Source organism: Leuciscus leuciscus (assembly GCF_965113295.1).
Source record: "Leuciscus leuciscus genome assembly, chromosome: 11".
Taxonomy (NCBI): domain Eukaryota; kingdom Metazoa; phylum Chordata; class Actinopteri; order Cypriniformes; family Leuciscidae; genus Leuciscus; species Leuciscus leuciscus.
In genome coordinates, this window is record NC_138735.1 from 9,150,036 (window position 1) to 9,169,606 (window position 19,571).

General features: G+C 36.3%; 1 protein-coding gene and 1 long non-coding RNA gene across 4 annotated transcripts in view; one reads left to right on the top strand and one right to left on the bottom strand.

The window, feature by feature from the left end:
- LOC309509977 overlaps positions 1 to 19,571 on the top strand; it is a 961,882-nt gene that overhangs the window by 38,825 nt on the left and 903,486 nt on the right. The window lies entirely within an intron of this gene.
- The window catches only part of myo3a (myosin IIIA), a 113,159-nt gene continuing 93,988 nt past the window's right edge, over positions 401 to 19,571 (bottom strand). The window contains exons 28-42 of one of the 3 annotated variants that reach the window (XM_082184964.1): positions 18,089 to 18,174; positions 17,716 to 17,757; positions 16,247 to 16,318; positions 16,005 to 16,085; positions 15,702 to 15,907; positions 14,968 to 15,079; positions 14,729 to 14,891; positions 14,557 to 14,643; positions 12,928 to 13,051; positions 10,634 to 11,777; positions 10,331 to 10,475; positions 7,095 to 7,186; positions 6,963 to 7,003; positions 2,196 to 2,381; positions 401 to 2,019 (exon numbers count right to left, since the gene is read on the bottom strand). In XM_082184964.1, the coding sequence (XP_082041090.1) occupies positions 1,905 to 2,019; positions 2,196 to 2,381; positions 6,963 to 7,003; positions 7,095 to 7,186; positions 10,331 to 10,475; positions 10,634 to 11,777; positions 12,928 to 13,051; positions 14,557 to 14,643; positions 14,729 to 14,891; positions 14,968 to 15,079; positions 15,702 to 15,907; positions 16,005 to 16,085; positions 16,247 to 16,318; positions 17,716 to 17,757; positions 18,089 to 18,174 (2,696 nt within the window). In that variant the 3' untranslated portion in view covers positions 401 to 1,904. The remainder of the gene's footprint in view (positions 2,020 to 2,195; positions 2,382 to 6,962; positions 7,004 to 7,094; positions 7,187 to 10,330; positions 10,476 to 10,633; positions 11,778 to 12,927; positions 13,052 to 14,556; positions 14,644 to 14,728; positions 14,892 to 14,967; positions 15,080 to 15,701; positions 15,908 to 16,004; positions 16,086 to 16,246; positions 16,319 to 17,715; positions 17,758 to 18,088; positions 18,175 to 19,571) is intronic. The other 2 variants (XM_082184962.1, XM_082184963.1) reach the window with 2 other exon arrangements.

Here is a 19,571-nt window from a genome sequence, read left to right on the forward strand (position 1 = left end):
TGAAAATTGGAGACCCAGTTTCAAACACGATCGGGATAACCTAGAATTAGTCAAAACATTACTCTGAATTTATTTATCATCATTGCCAGTGTGTGTTGTACGCGGTGATCGTGCGCAATGGTACACATGCTGTTTTTCTGCATATATATAATAAGACGAAACCCTTAATAATGCAGAAATAAACTACAATCATAAGATGTAGAAAATAACAGCATAATCAGGTTAATGTTGGTGTGTAGACCTTGTTTAATCGAGAAAAATCACATAGAAAAGCAGGTCAATAGAGTTACATCGGGATTTTTTTTTTTTTTTTCAGTGTCAATCCAATGAGCAATGGTCATGGTCAATGTCAATGTCAATGAATATCAAACTAAAAAAAACAAAACATTTATTAGATCAATTATTAAATACAATTGGAATTTATTAGGCATCTGCTTTCCACTGTAACTGTTACTAAACATGAAATCCAAAACCATTTAATACAAATAATGTATTTCACATGAACTAAGATTAGACTAAAAAAATGAAGCTGAAAATGGCATAAGAAAATGAATCTCGTACAATAATTACATTTCTCTATAACTGTAGTCCGCTCAGGGTTTAACATCAACCATTATGTACACCATTGTATGCGTTTTATCATTTATTTAGACTAATTACAGAATAATTAAATATTTATAAAATCATATTTACAAATAAGTGACATTTCAAGAATACATATATCCATGTGTTTGCATTATGTGAACAAGATACAAGTGCATACTGTACATGCATCTGGAAAAGTATAAATACAATCTATATTTTTACATCCTGCTGATGTTTATGCAAAAATTATGCAACAAGTCTGACTCACTAAACCATCCAGGATCCATTAGAGACAGTCATTCAAACATAAACCCTAATTGGTGGAAATATAAAGGTCATTTTATGAATGTCTTTGAAGACGAATCTCTATTCACAAAGAGACTTGAACAGAATGCATCAACAAACATCAACTGCTAAACCTGAGTTAAAAATCAAGCAAGGGCAGCACTAAGAGCACTGGAGTTTGGCTCCATCCATGAAGACATTACTTCAATTCATTAAGTCTCTGATTAGCTTATAATTGTCACATTCTGTGCAGCAAAAAACAATAATTGGTCAGTATTTTCGTAACTATTTAAACTAAAGCTATATTGCAGAATTTATTATCTTTTTAAAAAATATTTAAAAAAAAAAAAAGAAAAAAAAAAAAAATTCATGCAAAATAACTTCCCCTCCTTCTTGCAGCAACATCTCTTCTTTGATCATGTGTTTACTGGCGTGAGGGCGGGACAACCTGTCACTCACACCAGATCCACCAATAGCAAACCACAACTATCCAATCAACTCCCAAAAGACAAAATCAAGTCCCGTCCTACATTTTTTTTCTAGTCTGAGAAGCCGCTACACTTGGATATACGTTACAATAGGGAAGAAAAGACTATCACAACTTCCGTTTCTTTGAGAAACCAACCAAGTGAACTGATTTACTTAAAGAAACCAGTCACCCAAAGAGGTAATCTGTTAACCTCTGCAACCGGATCAGTCTGATTTCTGAACAAATCGGTTCAATAGATTCAGCTCTGACTCAAAAGAATGATTCTTTGATTAATTAAACATCACTTTGTGGCTTATTGGAGATTTGAAAGCTTCAGTTCTTGATTATTGTAATCGTATGGAAAAGAGCGGCTGTTACATTATTCAAAATGTCTCCTTTCGTGTTCCATGCGAGAGAGAAAATCATCTGGGTTCGGAATGACATGAGGGTGAGTAAATGATGCCGGAATTGTCATTTTTAGGTGAACTCTTCCTTTAAGGACAAACAGCATTCTCTGCTGACCACATTGGTCACTGACAGTTAACATTAGTCCTGTTGTTGAGGGTTATGGCTGCGTTAAAAGCCTTCTTCTCTGGGAGGTCTTCCTCAGTATCTTTCTATAGTCATAGGGGTTGTCTTCACTTTGACTCTCTGTAGAGGGCATTTTAGAGAACGAGTGCCTGTGGACAGAGAGATAAAGCATGACTTCACACAGAAAGGGAAAGAAAGCGTGGATATCTGCATCTTCTGCTCCAGCACATCCATCAAGTCTGCCGCTCAGTTTATAGCAGTGTGAGGTCAACGTCCTGAGGAGTGCATTTGTTAAACAGACTGAATGATGCAAGAGTTCTTTCACCTCTTCTCCTTTGGATCTTTAGGGATATCAGATTTCGGGACATCGGACAGTGGTGTCTCAGAAGAGCGTCTTCTCTCAGTGGAAGCCCTGTGTTTGCTGGAGCGCCGTCGGTCACTGGGCAGGCTTGTGGATTTACTGCTGCTCAAACCCTGGTAGTACTGGTCATCATTGTCCAGCTTTTTGGGGCTGGTGGGCGCAGAGAAAACAGATGAATTTGTACTTACACTCTTAAAAATAAAGGTTATTTATTGGCAGTGAAGATCCATTGAACCTTTTCAATGTACAAAAGGTTCTTTATAATGGAAAATGCTTCTTTAGATTATTAAAATGTTCTTCACACTAAGAATATTATTTTAAAGTCCCCCTGTAGTCAATAACTGTATTCCTTAAAACTCATCTTTCATCACCAAAATGACATATTTAAATATTTTTTCCTGTGGAAAAAAATTCTTCATGACTTAAAATAGCTTGAATGAAACTCTACACCCTTGCCTCATTTAGCATACGTGGACCATGAATGTGCAAATTAGCCCCGCCTCCACTGACTCACGCCAGCTCACAGATTTACTCGGCCAGCTTACTGTAGTAAGTGTTGCACAATGGTATGGCTCTTTACAGCATCGGACACATAACGGACATTAATATGATTAGCCTTTAGCTAGACTATGTTATCAAACAGCTAATAATGTGAATGTTACTCAAACCATGTTCCCGTTCGCCATCTCAGTCTAAAAATCAGCATCCTTACAAACGCTTTGAAAGGCATATAGTTCATCATAACATCATAATATACATCATATACATAATTCACCCACTATATTGCTAAATGTACCTGCTTTTTCATATCAACAGAAAAATATACCAGGATATACCTTGAGACTCCCTTGCTTCAGAGCGTAGTTAATGATATGCTAAAGCCCGCCAGCATGTTGACGTGATTGGTTAAAAGGTAGTTTATGATGTCAGAAACACCAGCGATTTCAAACCGTGTTTTTGAGACTGTCTTTGGTCTTTCACTGCAGTTTTAAGGAGAAAACACTCAGCAATGGTGTTGACTGATGAATTTGCGCATGGTTTGTCTTAAAGCATATTAAAAACACCACAGACATATAAACAACATAAACAGGAGGACCACAGGAGAACTGTTCACTTAAGTTCTTTGGGCAACCAGAAATGGTTCTTCTATGGCATTGCTGTGAAAATCCCCCTTGGAACCTTTAGTTTTGAAATAAGGTTTAAGGATAGTTCACACAATAAAATTTAATTCGGTCATCATTTATTCATAAGTCATTGATTTGTTTCTTCAAAAGGCCTGGAATAGTAACGTGTCATATGGACTATTTTTATGGTGTCCCCATCTACTTTTTTAAATGACATACGTTTGAGTGATCATGACAGAACTACTGTATTACTGTTTACAATGCTGTATTTATAATTCTTTGCTTCAGAAAACCCCGCTTGCCGTTAGCCAAAGTTTGTTGTTCCCGATCATAAATAACGTCTATTTTGTCATAGCAGGCTGCTAGTAATAGTTGGCCATTATGCTGTATTGGGTGCATTTCATGGCTGTTCTGCAGTATGTAAGCGATGGCCTTCAGGACAGCCTCTGATTCATGGCTCCTCAGCGGACTCAAATGGGAATGTTCTTTCAGTTGTCTCAAGGCTTATGGAATGAAAACAGCCATCTATGAAACCAATGAAGCCAAAAGCCTACGGTCAGCACCAGTCAGCAGCACCACTGGCCTACTCATGCTCTGATATCCAACAAACTACTAAATATATACATCAAATTTTTTTTTATTATTATATTAACATGTATTGGTAACATTAGGTTCCATTAGTTAAGGTTAGTGCATAGTTAATGCATTTCCTAATATTAACTAACAATGAGGATACATTCGTTACAGTATTATTCATCTTTGTGAACATTAATGAATACAAATACGACTGTTCATTGTTAGTTCAGGTTTATTAACTAATGTTAACAGATAAAACTTTTGATTTTAATCACGTATTAGTAAATGTTGAGATTAACATTAACTGAGATTAATAAATGCTTTAGAAATATTTGTATTGTTAGTTCTAATGTTAACAAATGAAACCTTATTGTAAAGAATGTAATCTTTTATAATATGATACTTATAATAATAAAGTATTAATAGAAAATAGAAAAATATATTATTTGTATATTTTTATTGCCATAAAAATTATATTTGTAATAATTTAATAGATTATGATATGATGCTTTTTACCTTTATTCTGAATTTAAGTTTTACAAAAATTCATGAAGGCATCTGTGTAAGGAGAATTTGTGTGGGAAACATAAAAAAAAATAATGCCAAAATGCCAACAAAGTATTAATATATGAAATATATTAATAAATAAATGTATTTATTAAAACACTTTTATATTATTGACATAAACAATGGTGTTTAAGAATATATTAAATATCAAAATTGAATGCATTGTGATACTTAAAATAATAAAGTATTTCATATTTATTGTTCTGCCTTAATGCTGAATTTATTTATGTTTTTAAATGAATCATTACATCTATGTAAGCAGAATTTATATGGAAAACATCATGTAAAAAATTATTAATATAACATACACATACAAAATGATAGAAAAATATAAAATACTTTAAAAAGGCCTTAAAATAATATACAAATAATAATAATTTAACACTTTATCATATGGTACATAATTATTAATTGTATTTAATATTTGTTGTTCAGCCTTTATGCTAAATTATTATTATTATTAATAAATGATGGCATTTGTGTAAGAAAAGGTTGTGTGGAAAACATCATGAAATTACTGTAAAATGGCAAAATGCCAAAAATCGAATTATAATGGTCATAAAATGATGCTTTATTTTCTTCATGAAAAATATAATTTATTTTAGTTTTCTTTGAATTTCACAGTGAAATGTGCCCTGGCCATGGTTAGATTAATTCATATGGCAGTAAAAAGCGAGTGTTCTGCTACATCTTTCTGCTCCGTCTCTTCAGTTGTGCACATTTGTCCCGCAGGACTCCCTCATTCCCTGCATGTCCTGAGCCCGCCAAGATCCCTTAATGTTCCCCTATCTCTCTCTGTTTTCTCTCTTTCCACTTCCTCTATTTCTCTCTGACACAACATGGGCCAGTTATCAGACAGAGCCAGAGATATCGTCCGTCATGCTGACCTTCTCACTCTTCAAGTCAACATGAAACACACAAACCATTTGAACTCCTCGTGTGACGTACAGTATTTACAAGTGAAACATGATATTCAGTGAGGAAAACATATCCTACACTATTACTGATAGATTACAATGCTCATGTATTGTTCACAACAAGACCAGGAATATGTATTATGGAAGATGATTTCATGAATACTGTCAGCTGCCCATATTGACTTTAATTGCTATTGCTCATTTGCTAAAACTACTCGTCCTTGATGTTGTGTGTCTGTAAGTGCTGTTATAAAGTGTCTGTCTGTCAGAGCTGTTCGTCACTCGACTGGCCTGTGAAATCTCCTGTCAGCGGCGCTCGAGGAGGTCCAGATTCATGTTCACACACACAATATTTCACACATGCTGTGACACTGCAGATATGTCACGCTGGCCTCAGTCCTGACAGGGAAACGCTACAGGAACTAGCCGTAATCTGCCAGCTATTAGCATCCGCATTACAATTGCCTGTAAATATAATTAGATCAATCCGAACATTGTCTATAATTCAGCTTTTATTGATCAAGTACGTTTCCTACTTGCTTTATTACTGTATGTGTGGCATGAGAACACGTATCATTGCATGAAGTATTAGTGGTTATACTGAGAATTTTTAAGAGCAATTAAGATATGAACCAATTAAGAAGTGGCCTGATGACAACACAATTATTCACCTAAATTAGATTTTAGGTGAACTGATATCAATAATGTGTGTTAGGATTGAGCTTTATACGCTTTGCTACGTTTGGAACAGTATACTATAGTAATACCTGTACTATTTCGGAAGTATTTGTGCCAGTATGCAAATTTTCTTACCCATGATGCCCCACAACATTTCTAATTTGTGCATTGCACAGGATACTTTATTTCATCATGCATTGTGTTTGACATTTTGACCTTTGTAACATGTCTATCTTGCCTCTAAATTAGTTAAATGTTATTGGATTTAAATAAATTAAAATGCAAAAAAAAAAAAAAAAAAAAAGCAAAATGAACAGATTACATTGATTGTTCAAAACTTTGGGGTCAGTATTTATTTATTTATTTTTAAGACATAAAACTTTTCTTTTAGCAATTTCGGTTTCAAATAAATGCTTTAAAAAAAAACTTTCTATAACAATTACAAATGTTTCTTGAGCAGTAAATCATCATATTAGAATGATTTCTGAAGGATCATGTGACACTGAAGACTGAAGTGATGATGCTGAAAAATCAGCTTTGAATAGAATGCAGTTATTTCAAATTGCAATTAATATTACAGATTTTATTGTATTTTTGATCAGATAAATGCAGCTTTGGTGAGCAAAGGTTCTTTCAAAGACTGTAATAAGTCTTTCTGACCCCAAACTTGAACGGTAGTGTATTTCTGAGACAATAAATAGCAATAAATATTTAATGTATTGAGGTCATGTGACAACAATGTAGTGTATTGTTTCATTCCACATCATACAGTTTCATATACTATTAAAAATGCAGCATAAGCAGCAGCATCTAGGGAGAGGGCACATTCTTGTTTAGTAGGCCTATAACACTTCTGCTTATTGATTTACCTTTGTTTTCTCGGCCTCCTTTTATCGTCCTGGACAGACCTCTGGAAAAGACCCAGCATGAGAAAGATCATTAAAGCAGAAGCCCAGATAATCCTCAGATAAAGTGAGTGCCATTGTGTGATGTAGACTCACATGAATGAGTGTGTAGTACGTGGAATCCTCTGGAGTGTTCAGGGTCTTGGGTTGTTGTGTGCGGCGAGGCGTTCGGGACTGTTTTGTGTCGGCTGTTGGTTCAAATCACATCAGAAAAATAAAAGGTGAAAAAGGAACAGGAAAAACCAATCAACGATTAAAGGGTGCCTAGTGATATTTGACCTTGAAGCCTTTTGAACCTTGTCTGGATATTTTATTATGGTCCCCTGTGTGCACGTTGAACAAAGAGAATACAACAAATAATTCCCTGGTGGGAGTCCCATTGAGACAAACTGAAGAATAGGATCAGCACACAACATCCAGCTGACCTTTGACCCCTTTGTTCTTATCGAACAAACCGTGTGGCACGGTTTAGCCCCCGGGTCTCGCTATTTGTAATTATCCACTAACAATCAATCAGAAATGCCCTACCAGTCACAACATGTTCCTACAGACTGACACAGACACGGAAGCTCTGTTCCAAACCCTACTCTTTCTGTATACGGCCTACATAGGCAGCTACCTTATAAGGCAGCATCATAACTGAAATGGAACCTCATAGGTGACCGACTTGAAACACAATAGGCTATTTATTTCACAATTGATTGCAATAGAGTTTGATGTTAGCATGTTGCTAAGCTAACTGTGCAACACTTTAATGAGCATAAAAATAGTAGACTTAGAAGTGTCTGCTTAAAATCTGCTAACACTTTATTGTGATGCTCCACCAATAGACATTCTACTGACTAAAGTAACTTTGCAACTACATGTCAACTTATTCTAACCCTACCTGTTGACATGTAGGTGCAACTGTACTTATAGTCAACAGAATGTGTCAAAGGGACCATCAAAATTAGCAGACTTTTTGTATTAATATGTTTCATTACTGAAGGAAATACATTTATGATTTTGCTACCATTTTACAACTAAATTTACCTAACAATAAGCAATATATTTTACAGCATTTATTAGCCATTTATAATGCTAGTAAATAAAAATGTTCTTGTTAATGTTAATTCACAGTGCATTATCTCATGATAACAGTTGCAACTTTTGATCTTAAAATGTATTAGTAAATCTTGATTACATTAAGTAATATTAATAAACGCTGATGAGTAATTGTTCAATGTTATTTCACAACTAATGTATATGTAATCAAATAAAATCTTATTGTAAAGTACCATCATCATTTCTCTCATTTCTGTTAAATTTGTAATTTTTTTTTTACCTTGTTCTGTTGCAAAGAGTTCCATGTGTACCTTCATCATGAAGGATACATGCAATTTTCACCAAAAAGTGATAAGTATGAAGAAGAATTTGGCATGCTTACTGTTTTGAAACAGCCTTCATGTAGGGAGCACACCTATGATGTTATATGAGTTATAGAGTGTTACACACTGGAATGTCTTTGAAAGAGAATACTGTTTTTATGAAATATAAACTTAGAGATCAACAAAAAAAAAAAAAAAATTACCTTTGATGTATTTAAATATCTGATAACTCAAGCAATGTTTATCATGTAGAAAAGTCAGGTATGATAGAGAATACTTTTTTTTTATGAAATATGATCTTAGAGATCAACAACAAAAGATACAAAAATGACCTTTGATGTATTTGAATATCTGCTAACTCAAGCACTGTTTATCATGTAGAAAAGTCAGGTATGAAAGAAAATTAATCAAAGTCCAGCAGGACCAGTGGGAACAGGCTGGAGAGTTTGTCATATTTATTGAATGTGTCTCTTGAAAGGTCATCAGCAATTCTTGATTGCTCAGAGGTATAAAGCCAATTTGCAGCTCTTATATTAATGCTTGCTATAATTGCCAGGGCAATGCGATTAGCATTTAAAAACCTTTCATGTACACGGATATGTGACTAGCCTTCAAAGGGCACTTCTATGTGGAAACAATAATAATTGCACAATAATAATTGTTTCCACACAGAAATATTCTGGTTACAAAGCAAATTAAATCTAGATTTTTGTAGAACTTCAGCTTTCACAGAAATTGAGACTGTGTGAGAGAAGAAAACCACATTCGTCATAAACAAACCATAATCACTGTTGACATAATAATCCAGATTCATTTAGACATATCAAGAATAATAGAATCTGCAAGAATTATCCTTCCAAAAGCAATTACATATATCGCAACAGAAATCAAATGAAGAGTAAATCTGTGCAGGCGAGGGAATTTTCTGATGACACATCTTGTTGAGCCCAATTTGCCTGTTTTTGATATGATCAGACAGTCACCGTTTCATCAGTCATACTGATCAAATCGATAGCAAGCAAATATAATTAAGGTAGAGCTTTCCTACAGCTATTTTAATCTCCGTCAGAAGCAGTTTTGGATAGTGCACTAGAAATACTGAAAACATTAGCTATGTTTCCATCTTTGAAAAAAACTTTTGTTTTCTGTGCAAATAACCAAAGCCCTTGTGAAAAAGAAGTACACTTTAATATAATTTTAAAAAGAGTACCTAAGTAAAAGATGGTAACACTTTAGTTTGGCGACCAATTCTCACTATTAACTAGTTGCTTATAAGCTTGTGCTTATATATGCTAGTGTATTACTAGCAATGTTTAGTCATGTTTTAGAACACTTAATTGCATGTCAATTGCAATTAAACGAAAACGCATACATTTTTAGCTTAAAGAGATAGTTCACCCAAAAATGAAAATTAGCTTATGATTTACTCACCCTGACGCCATCATAGGTGTATATGGCATTCTTCTTTCAAACCAATACAATCGGAGTTATATAAAAAAATGTCCTGGCTCTTCCAAGCTTGATAATGAGAGTGAATGGCTGTTTGACTTTGGAAGTCCATCAAAGCGCATCTATTCATGATAAAAGTGCTCCACACGTCTCCGGGGGTTAATAAAGGTCTTCCGAAGTGAAGCGATGCATTTGTGTTAGAAAAAGATCAATTTTTAAAACTTTATCGACTAAAATAACTAGCTTCCGGCAGACGGCCGTACGCATCGATTTATGGCAAAAGAGAAACGCTTGAACTTGACGCACAACGTAATTACGAATAAGGTTGCCTAACCCTGTTTGTTTGAACCGTGAGAGGCCTTAATTGCCGTCATTACGTTGTGCGTCAAAAGTTCAAGGGCATTTTTTCTTTCAAATTTTGCTTCCAAACTTTGGTCTACCAATCAGTTTGGGGGAGGGGGTTGGGGAGAGAACGGCTAAAAGTACTGAGGGTCATGATTTAGGAGAGATGATTACCTGGCGGCTGATAGTTGCCCATGTAGCCATTCATGGCTTGTCCTTTCACAAACATCCCATTTTTGCTGGGGTTGAGCTGATGGGCAAGGATGATTTCATTTAATTTCTTCTGCAGGGAAAGGTAATCTTCAGAAGCCTTGGTTACCTGAGCAGGTTACACAGAAATATGACAGTCATCAAATACATTTTGTGTAAAAGACTTGTGAGACTTTTAAAATTTCTGAAATACAGGTTTGGATTGGCATCAGGGTGGGTAAATGAGAAGAGAATAAAAATCAAACTAAAATAAAAAATTATCAACACCTCTTTGAAGAGCGACTCCACTTCCTCGTCCTGTTTTTGTGATGTAGCTTTCAGGTTCTTTCTGTCTTTGTAACCTCTAAAATTGCTCTGGATTTTAATGGCTGCCTGCTGCTCATCGTATTGGCCTTCCTCATCCTGAGTGTCCTCCTCTTCCTCTACCTCCTTCTTTTCTAGCTGAACATCTGTGATATCCAGACCTTCCTCATTCTCCTGCTCCTCCACCTCCTCTGACATTTCTTGCTCGCTTCCTGTGGCTCCTCCTCTCTCAGCTCTCAATCTCTTTCTCTCCTTGTGGCCTCTGAAATTGCTTTGTAAAACAGTTGCGGCATGTTCTTCATCTGCCCCTGATGGACTGGAATCTTGGTCCAGTTCTACTGGAGGAGGTGGAAATTCCTCAATCAGAATGTCTGGTTCTGAAGCTTCTGGATTAGCCAGATCCTCTTTAGTTTTTTTCCTTGGTATTTTGCCTTCATCCTGGAGTCTTTTACGCTCTTTGTGGCCACGGAAGTTGCTCTGAAGGACCACAGCGGCTTTGGCCTCTTCATCGTCTCCTGAGGGTTCAGCTGGAGTTTCATCTTCCTGTTCCATTTCCTCTGTGAATTCCATCAGTTCTTCCGGAGGGGGTGGATCTGGAATAGGAAGCTCATCCTCAACTAAAGGACTCTGTGTCTCCCTCTTCCCTCTAACCGGCATCTTCCCCTCCTCTTGGAGTTTTTTACGTTCTTTATGACCTCTGAAGTTGCTCTGTAGAACAGTGGCTGCCTTGGCTTCCTGTTCAGTGTCCTCATCTCCTTCATCTGCAGCCTCTTCCTCAGTCTCCTTTTCTTCGTCTATATTATCTTGCCCTTCCGTTTGTATAGCATCCACATCTTCTCCAGAAGTATCTTTTTCAGCGCTGGATGAGGAAACATTCAGCTCATCCCCGGTCAAGGTCTTATTCCGTTCCCGACGCTCCTTGTAGTTCTTCCTTTCTTTGTAACCTCGGTAGTTGCTCTGGAGGACCACAGCAGCCTTTTCATCAGCATCATCCATTTCCATTTCACCTCCTTCCTGTGGCGGCTCCTCTAAATCTGGACCATCTGCTTCTGATGGGACAGCCGTCCCTTCCTCTGTTTTCTCAGTCTTTTCCTTCTGCATGGCTTCTCTGTGTAAAATATATCAGTTTATACAACCACAGCATTGTCAAATATTTGATTCTATGAGTATCTAACTGGTCAATTGCAGCATTAAGGGCCAGACTTACTAATCAGGGCAAATTAGCGTGAGAGCGCAATTCCAAAAAAGCACAGATGGGAGTGGAAAGTTCTGCGCGTGAACACAGACACAGCCGGATCATTTCCATAATAACCAATGCAATCTACCAAGAGCAGAGCAAATTAGTGTCTGGTTTAAGACATGCTTTTCTTGGCCATTAAATAATGGCACAAATACCAATAAATTGACTTGCGCAAACCTTAGTAAATCACCTTAAAATTCATTTAAATACTCTCCTCCCATAAATTTTACGTCTGAAAGGGAAACTCCTACAAATGCATATGCAATAGGGTCAGCCACATAAATAAATAATTTTTCACTGCGTGTCTATAATAAATCCTGACAGTAGTTTTTTAACACCAAAAGAGGGTTTGCGCTGGCCAAGCTGTTTGCAAATCTGGCCCTAAGTGTCTAAGATTTTAGTATATCCCAGCATCCTGGGCCATAGGCAGCGAAACAGCCTAGAAGGATGGCCAGTCCACTGCAAGGCTAACACACAGACGGATACACATTCACACTTACACCTATGGACAATTTAGTGTCTCAAATTCACTTATCCAGCATATCTTCATGAATTGCGAGGGAAACCGGAGCAGCCAGAGGAAACCCACAACAACATGAGAGAACATGCAAACTGGCTCAGCCCGGACTGGCGATGTTAATAACTCTCCACTGTATGTCAACATACCGGTGTTACTGGTGTCTCTCATATCACTTCCCTTCTCTCATTTCATACCAACACAAGTTGGAATAGCTACTGTAATCAACCTCATCTTGCTAATGTAGTAAGGCCATTTTAATAATTAATTTTAATGGCCACCATATACCCTATGTTAGATAACTTGAGTCCCCAGTTAAAGCAAGAATACTGTATAAACACATAGCTTGGAAGCACAATGAAGCAGTAAGAAAAAGAGCTGGATAATAGAGAACTTAAAATGACCTTTGATGGACTGAATATTATGGATTTTGTTTGTTAGCAGATTCTTAAAGCAAATCTCCAAGAGAATAATATCAGATGGAATAAGAATAGGTCTTACTTTTTCTTCTTAAAGCTCTTCCTCTCTTTGTGTCCCCTGTAATGGGCCTGGATCTTTGCAGCAGCTTTGTTCTTCTCCTCTAGCAACTCCTTGTATTTCTGCCTTGCCAGATATCCTCTGCACACTGCACGAAGAAGGTGTGATTTAGTCATTATGTATGACTTCTAAACCCATTTAAAGTGCCCCTATTATGGATTCATACAGGGTGTAATGTAGCTGTATGTGAATGTAAACAGTCTGCAAAGTTGTAAAGCTGAAAGTGCATCATAATTAAAGTTAGTTTATCTCAAAAGAAAGAGTCGACTCTGAACTGCCCAAACGAGTTCTTTGGAGTTTGAATCTATTTTCGTGAAGTTCACACGTCACAACGTATTACATTTGCAGAATGCCCACCTACGTTCTGCGTGGACAGGACATCTTGCTGTAGCTCGTTCGTGTGGATATCATGTCGTCAAGACGCTGTGCTCTCTACTGTGAAAGTCAATTTGGTTTATTTTCACTTCCAAAGGATGAGGCTGTGAAGAATCTGTGGTTAAAATGAATCTTTACCACGATACCACAGAAGTATAATCCCAAACTTTTGCTGTGTTCCCTTCATTTTACTGACGACTGCTTCTTTAATCTTGGAGTTCAATGAGGGATTCACTTGTTCTAGAAAGATGGATCATTACCCAGTTTATTTGGACTAACTTGCTCCTCAGAATCACAAATCACAACCTGTAAGTATGACTAATTATTGATGTACATATTTTCTACCAGTGTTCAAAATACTTAGTTTTGTGTTTTATATGATGTAGGTATCCTGCTAACTGGCTCACACACATTATTACTGTCTTACTGAAATACTTCTACCCATCATCTGTGGGCCCACTGTTACCTAAGACTGTATGCAGATAGTCTGTCATTCTTACTACTTTGAGTAAAGATAAAGGATGGAGCAAAATTTGTTTTACCAACGTTTGTGTGACATCAGTCATTCACGCTAGAACTCGTGTTTGATACAGTTTCCTCATGTGCACGCAATAAATGAGAAATCTACTCATCAGTTTGTTAATGGACATACATTTGTTAATGCTGATGGTGAGGAATTACAGTTGCAACATCTCATAATGTACCTAAAACTGAGTAGCGTATCATGAAACGTCCTGCTCGACTCGTCCTTCGGATGAAGCTTCGGGTTGAATAAATAGTTCTTCCAATGTTTCATCTTCGGACTCGCGCTCAGATTGATATGGTAAAATCGAAGTCATCGTTCGTTACTATCTTTAGTTTACGGTGTACAATCGCTGAGCAGTAGGAAGCCTCCGGATGGAGCTGAAGTTCTGTTATGATAATGGTTGTTTCACAGACCATGGCCAATCACAGACATATATGTTAAGCGGGTGAACACAGTGGCCAATCAATGGGTGTTTATGTTTTCGACACGCTGTCGAGAATGAGAATTGAGAATCATTGAAAAATGTGGTGATGTGCAATGTTTATTATGAGAAAATGAAACAGTTTTTTGACCTTTGATGCATGTAAACCTGTTCTAGGAGCCCTCCAAAACAAAATTAGGAGACTTTAAAATAGCATAATAGGGGCACTTTAATAGTCTCTTCAATACTTGTATGATTTCTTTTGTCTTACAAGCTTGAAATTGGGTTAAAACAACTTCAGACTTTGCTTTGCTTTTCTCATCAGCCACTGTTTTCCGAACTTTGTGTCCTCTGTATGCTAGAAAAAAATAAGATTTTAGAGCTGGTTCAACAGATTATTGGACTTTTTGCATTTTAACATCCAGTCAACAACATGAGCTCACCTGATTGTAACACCACGGCACTTTGTTCTCTCTTTTCCAGCATCAAACGATATCGTCTGAATGCCAGCCAGCCCCGTACACAAGCCTGGACTAGAACAATCCGGTCCGTGGTTTGCCTCACCATCAGATTCAGCTGCTCCGCATGATAGTACTTAAGAAAGACCTGAACAAATAATTATCATACTTGAGCTTTGTTGAACATCAACAGCACAAGTTATTAATACTTTTCTTAAACAAACCTTTGTTTTGCCCAGAACCCAGTTCTCTAGTTTGGCCTTCTCCAAAATAACCGCACATGTCTCTGGATTCATTGCTGGCTCTTCATTGGCTCTAAATGCTAATATAGAGTACCTGAAAAATCCCAATGGTTAGTAAAATGTTGAACATACTGTAACAACTGAGAAATTCTACAGCCAGGAGGAAATCTCTTTTCACCAGCAATGTACTAGTGCTGGTACAGGAACTGGTGGTTTCCTTGTCTTTGAAGTTTATTTGCCATACATTTTATCAACGTTTGATTGCTGAATCAAAGCCAGTTTGTGATGGCATAATGGATTCTTAATTAAATTACTTTGGGTTACTTTGTTAAAGTTCATGATGGGGGTTCACGATTGTTTGTGGGCAGGTTGTTTACACTCTTAAAAATAAAGATTCCAAAAGGAGGTTTTCGCAGTGATGCCATAGAGGAACCATTTTGTGGAACAGTAAACAGTTCTTAAAAGAACAATTTCTTTCTTAGTGTGAAAAGTAACATTTTAATAATCTAAAAAAACGTATATGCAATGGAAAGGTTCCATGGATGTTAAAGGTTCTTCATGGAACCATCAATGCCAATTAAAGAACCTTTATTTATAAGAACACAGCCTGGTTATGAGGTCCTTTGGCAGGGTATTGGCTCCAGCACCAACACAGACATCATTTAGGTGGAAAAGGGGTTTATGCAAAATTGATATGATCGTATCATCTGTCTGACCTCTCAATGAAGTTGTTGAAGAGAATGCGGTGAGAGTAACCCTGTCTGCGGATCTTGGCCGTCTCTAGAATTCCAGTGTAGCGTAGTTGGATCAGAACCTTCTCCCTGTCGTACTTGTTGGCTTGACGATCATTATTGGGTTTTATGCAACGGACAAAGTGAGGCTGGCCTGCCACCATCTTTGATAACAAGTCCATTAGAGAATACTGCAAAGTACAGTGAAAAAAAGAAGAAGCAAGATTGTGGACATGAGTGGGACCATTTTATTGGTTCTTATCATTATTAGGTCTTCAAAAGTCTTACTCTGAAGTAAGAAGCAACAGTTTGAGTCTTCATGTTGGTGGTCTCTCTGGGGTGATGTGTGCTTTCCCCAGTGCTCTCCGCCTGTACAAACAAAATATTCAGCATGCTGATCATGAAAATCTACAAAAGGGATAATGGGTCTCTTTATAAACATAAAAAGGGGTCTTTTTATAAACATAAATCTGTGTTTATAATAAATTTATGCATGTTGCCTCTTGGAGACAAGTCATACAACAAATCACCATTTGCACAGTGGCAACGGGCAAGGCAAGGATTGATTTGTCATGGTTGGGAGTTAATTTCCGAGAGGAAGACTGAAAAAGAAATGCATAAAGATTGTGATAAGACAGTCTGATTTGAATCCAGGAAAATATATTAAACTGTTTGTTAAAAATAGTAAAAAGAATAATAATATACATGAAATTGACGACATGATTCATTTGCAAAGCAATCTAACAAGCATTAATTTAAGTGGAACTTATGCCAATCATCAATAAAACCAAATGTCCAAATTTTTCACCAGGCTATATTATCAAGGTGTTTCGATATTGAACACAAAGCAAAAACACACACTAACACAGGTGCTTTTATTTTACGTGGGCTAAAATGGATGGAATCTTTCATGTGAAATTTTCTAAAGACAGCATGCTGAAATATGCAAATTAATGGTAATGTATGCAGGTCTTCATCAAAGACATCATTTCAATATGTTTAAAACCCTCATTCATTTCAGAGTACAACCTGAATGAGAGCTCTAAGTAGCTCAAATGTCTCTTAATAATTCTCTTGGGAATAATGAACAACTTAATGCTAAAAAATACATTTTGCAACACAAGTAGATGCTTTTAACAAACACACAACTGCACAGAAACAATTCACAATTCTCCTTATTCCACAGGGACACTCAATTCTAATGAGAATTATATGAACTAATCTACAAATGCATTAGCTATTAGGGAGCTGGTAGGGAAATGTGACATGAGAAAATACTCTTTCATTCTCACAGACATGGGTCATGTTCAAGAAATGGTGTCTCCATAACTACTGTCGCAATTAAGACTTTTGGTGCATTATTTGATGGAGCTGACTGTTAGTATATAATACAAAAGAACTTTTAAAATTAAACTGAATTTTACTTGTTAAATGTTCAATTCTCAAAAAAGTCAATGTGCATGACTCTATTCACCAACATGGGTATTTTGACATTTCCCCTTTTCATTTCTTTTTAAAAATCATGTTTTATTGGACCCCATGATGAGTTTCTCTTATTTTTTTTTTATCAGTATTTCATTTTTCACACTTACATTGGCCCCATCAAGCTCAGCATTTCAATATCTTTATTCAAAAATTTTACTTTTTTTTCAAAGTTACTTGATACAAATAATGATAATAATAGTAATCACTGTAAATCATGTGATGTGGTGCAAATTTATGATATTTGCTAGTTAAGGTTATCAATTTTGTATATTTTAGCAATGCATTTTATTCAACCCTTGAACATTTTAAATGTTACTGAGCTAGAATAAAACATTTTTTGAAAGATAAAATCTTTTTCAAATGAAACAATAAAAAAAAGCACCATTTCCTGAGAAAGACCCACATGTACACAAACAGACACCCCAAACAGTGAGCACAGTGTCGGCTGGCGAAAGGAGCATCTCCTTTAAGAACACTTCTCTACTATACAGCACAAACACTACAGGATCATTACCTCACCGACTGATACAGTACTGAACAACATAAGACCCTCCAACTTTAGACAGAGGACATTATAGAAAGGAGGAGTGGAAATTTCATTGATGGAAAAGTAGAAGAGATGGAGAGACAAAATAGAGTGGGAAAGAAAATTAGTAAAGTGAAAGCACCGGAGCTCCTTTCAGATAAAAACAGCACAACCATGATCATATTACATATGAATGTCCAAATTTACATATCAATACCTATTCAGGTTTCAGCAACTTAATGTTGCTCATTTCACTTCCATAAAACTAGCCAATCAAAACAGAAGTCATTTACATAAGGAAGTCTTAAAGGCACAGTGACAATAAACGGAACAGAGAGGAAAAGAGGGCAAAACAAGGTACCTTGGCAAAGTTAATGGTGCGCTGTGATTGTTGCGTTCCCATACGAACAGAGCCCGCCGCCTTGCCTTTAGTGTGAGCCAGGTTACCTGCACAAAGAGAAAGGTCAGGGGAAATATCTCCTCTCACTGTGATAACCACACACATTAGAAATCTGCTGTTGATCCTTTATTAGATAAGTCACATGTTGTTCAAAGATAATCTACCATTTATTTCAAGGTTAACCATTTCAAGGGCCCAGAGATATACGGTCTTTAGAGGTCAGTGCTGTGACGGATAAATAAGCTTCACAATGGTCAAGTAGCTAACAAAAGACTTATGAATGAAGTCTAGTTTCAAAATCCCAGCAGACTTCCTGGAAACAATCCCCAGTGAATCTCATTGGATGTAATCGACTGTGTCAGTCAGACGACCTTCATTCATCACGTTAGACCACATGGGAGTGAGCACATTTTCTTTTCTGGAGAGAGATAGCTATATTGGCCTACATTCATTCAGACCAATGGATCAACATCCCTGCTTAATGTTTCAGACAGGATGGTGTTTGCACTGTCATTTCCAGTCTGTGTGATTGTGGTGTGACCTATAATGCAGTATATCTAATAGAACGTGACTATACTGACCATTTGGCTACTCATGCAAGCTTTGCTAAATCAGGCTAGTATTGCTTTCTGGATCACGTAAAGGAGCACCAGTTAGAAGAATATTTTGTTTTAAATACAATTTAAGGGCCTGGTTTCACAGACAGTGCTTAGATTAAGCCAGGATTAGGCCTTAGTTAAATTAGGACATTTAAGTATCTTTTATAAACGTACATTAGAAAAATTTTGAGACAAAACAATGGCACTGACATAGTTGAAGACTTTAGTTAGTAATCTGGGACTGGGTTTAAGCCTTGTCTGTGAAACCGGGCAAAGATCTATTAACAGAATCTGTCATGTTGTTTGCAACCATGTCACTCGTCCGCCAGTCTAAAGGACAAATGTGCTTATTATGAAAGACTTTGGGGCATGTTGACTGGAGGGTTTACATTGTAAATATGTACACCTTTTTTTTAAAAATTTTATTCAAGCATTAACTTAAATTCTTTCCTACCATAAAAAAGTGTTGTCCAAGCTGTAAAATGTCACTACTTTTATTTGTGGATGAACTTAAGATTTTGTGGCATTTCCTCCATGCAAATGGTTCTTGATAGTTTATTGAAAATTCAGTTTTATTTCTCCTGGATTCTGTGTTTTATGATTTAATATAAATTTATAATCAAAACTGGAGTCTAATGAAATTAATTATTTAAACTCCATCTAATCTTTTAAAATGTAGGCTTTTGTTGTAGGCAACAAAACATTGCATTTTTGTCAAATAAGGTGCTACACAAAAACTGTAAACTCTATAAATAAATAATGGGCTAAAATATATTGATTGTATATGATAGTCCTTAAAATAATAATAATAATCTGTTTATAATATAATATAATTAATATAATAT